The 2,320-nt window shown below is 37.2% G+C and overlaps 1 protein-coding gene across 1 annotated transcript; it reads left to right on the top strand.

Annotated features, from left to right (window-relative positions):
• Positions 1-303: 303 nt before the first annotated feature.
• On the top strand, positions 304-1,311 carry LOC125401112 (olfactory receptor 14A2-like). Its single transcript, XM_048435337.3, has one exon. The coding sequence runs from the start codon at positions 304-306 to the stop codon at positions 1,309-1,311; it is 1,008 nt and encodes a 335-aa protein (XP_048291294.1).
• Positions 1,312-2,320: the final 1,009 nt, after the last annotated feature.

Here is a 2,320-nt window from a genome sequence, read left to right as displayed (position 1 = left end):
TAGTCGAAGCAGGGGGAGTTTAGTAAGAGAGAAGAGAATGAGGAAGGGGAGAAAGATGGAGATATGGAGACACACACACACACACACAAAGAATATATGATAGAGGGGAGAGAAAGAGAGAACAAAGGTCTGACAGGAATGAATTAAGAAATGACAATATTTTAGAAACATGTCTGAACCTTATGTTTACTTTCTTGAATTCTATTCTACTGATTTTTTATGTACAAAAGTGTTATTTCCTAGGGCAGTGCCGGTAGTCATCAATTTTCCTTTCCTGTTGAAAGGTCCTGAAAAGAATCTAGTATGCCTAATGTCACTGAAATAACTGGATTCATCCTTAAGGGGTTCTCTGACATCAAGGACATACAGACTTTATGTGGAATATTCTTTCTAGTGATTTACATGGCAATCCTAATAAGCAACCTGATCATCATCACTCTTACCACCCTTGATATGCAGCTTCAAACACCCATGTATTTTTTCCTGAAGAATTTGTCCTTGTTGGATGTCTTCTTTGTGTCAGTTCCAATCCCGAATTTCTTTGTCAGTAGCTTAACTCACAACAGTTCCATTTCCATTATTGGTTGTTCCCTCCAAGTATTTTTAATGACTTCTTTCTCATCAGGGGAAGTTTTTGTCCTGACTGCCATGTCTTATGACCGCTATGTTGCCATTTGCAGTCCCCTGCACTATGATGCCATCATGAGTAGTGGTACCTGTGTGCTGATGGTGGGTGTTTCCTGGGCTACTGGAGTACTCTTTGGAGCCATATATACAGCTGGCACATTTTCTATGTCATTTTGTGGCTCCAATGTGATCCCACAGTTTTTCTGTGATGTACCCTCATTACTAAGAATTTCATGTTCCAAAATGCTTTTGGTAATTTATACAAGCCTTGGAATTGGTGTCTGTCTAGGCATTTCATGTTTTCTATGCGTGATGATCTCTTACTTTCACATATTATCCGAAGTTCTTAAGATTCCTACTAATAAGGGTCAGTCCAAAGCATTTGCCACATTCATTCCTCATCTCACTGTTTTCACTGTTTTTATTGTTACTGCTTGCTTTGTGTTTCTGAAGGCTCCCTCAGGTGTACCATCAATAACAGATAGGCTTTTTTCTATGTTCTACACTGTGTTACCTCCAGCAATAAATCCTTTGATCTATAGCCTGAGAAACAATGATGTCAAGTGTGCCTTCAGGAGGCTACACCAAAATCTCTGCTCAAGGAGTCCACTTCACTTAACATCTCAAAGTATCTGTCAATGGTATAGTACCTCACAAGTTATAAGGAAGTTTTGTAATTTTTGACTTTAGAAAGATGATTGTAAATATTCACATTTTGCCTTGAAAATAAATACTATGATTAGTTTGATAATATAGATATAAGGTTATAAAATTAGATTTCATCAGACTGATTCTATGCTAGGTTATTTTATAAATTCTTATCAGATATATATCCAAATCCAATATAGATTCAATTTAGATCAGGTAATCATGTGAAAAAATGGTAAATTCACATATGGTTCCTATACCAGTCTGTACAGTAGTGAGAAAACAGCTGGGAAACTAACTCAGTAGAACTAGACCATTTTGTAGACTTGACCCATTCTATAAAGCAATCTCAAATGAAGCATTTGATAATAATAAGCAAAAGCAAACCTGGTGCAATATTATATGAGACAAGTTCTAAAATCTGAATAGTTGCCACTCAGGTTTAGGGTATTATCAGAAAGACAGAGGAGAAGTGGAAATTTGTGTTACTCTTTTTCTGAAATTTTCCATCAGTACAATATTGCTTATAGATAAAAGAAGGAAAGCTTTGTACTTTAAGTACTTAAAGAACCTAAACTAGTTCTAGAGACTTAAAAAATACAAGCAAATTCCTCTCTTAAAATTGTAGAAATGGAGCCAGGCAGTGTTGGTGCACATCTTTAATCCCAGCACTCAGGAGGCACAAGCAGGCGGATCTCTGTGAGTTCGAGGTCAGCCTGATCTCCAAGAGCTAGTTCCAGGACAGGCTCCAGAGTTACAGAGAAACCCTGTCTCAAAAACAAACAAACAAACAAAAATTGTAGAAATGTTGACCAGTTTCTGGGTTGAAGTGATGCTCTGACTATTCTGAATGTCTGTTTGATGCTCTATGATTTGTGAACTGACCTGAATGTGAGACATACAACTGAAGGATTGCAACATTGGTGAGTTGTCACCAATTTCATAAAAAATAGCATTTTATGATAGAGTTGGTTTTGTCTCCACCATACCACTCTAAGTAAGTAACCGCAATAAACTCATGGGACTACCATGTTGCATTCGGTGG

This window comes from Myodes glareolus, chromosome 24 (genome assembly GCF_982192425.1).
Source record: "Myodes glareolus chromosome 24, mMyoGla1.1, whole genome shotgun sequence".
Taxonomy (NCBI): domain Eukaryota; kingdom Metazoa; phylum Chordata; class Mammalia; order Rodentia; family Cricetidae; genus Myodes; species Myodes glareolus.
This window is presented reverse-complemented; position numbering and strand designations above follow the sequence as displayed.

Excerpts from the sequence above, each read along its gene's own strand:
- LOC125401112 (XM_048435337.3), top strand. The coding sequence starts at position 304 with ATGCCTAATGTCACTGAAATAACTGGATTCATCCTTAAGGGGTTCTCT.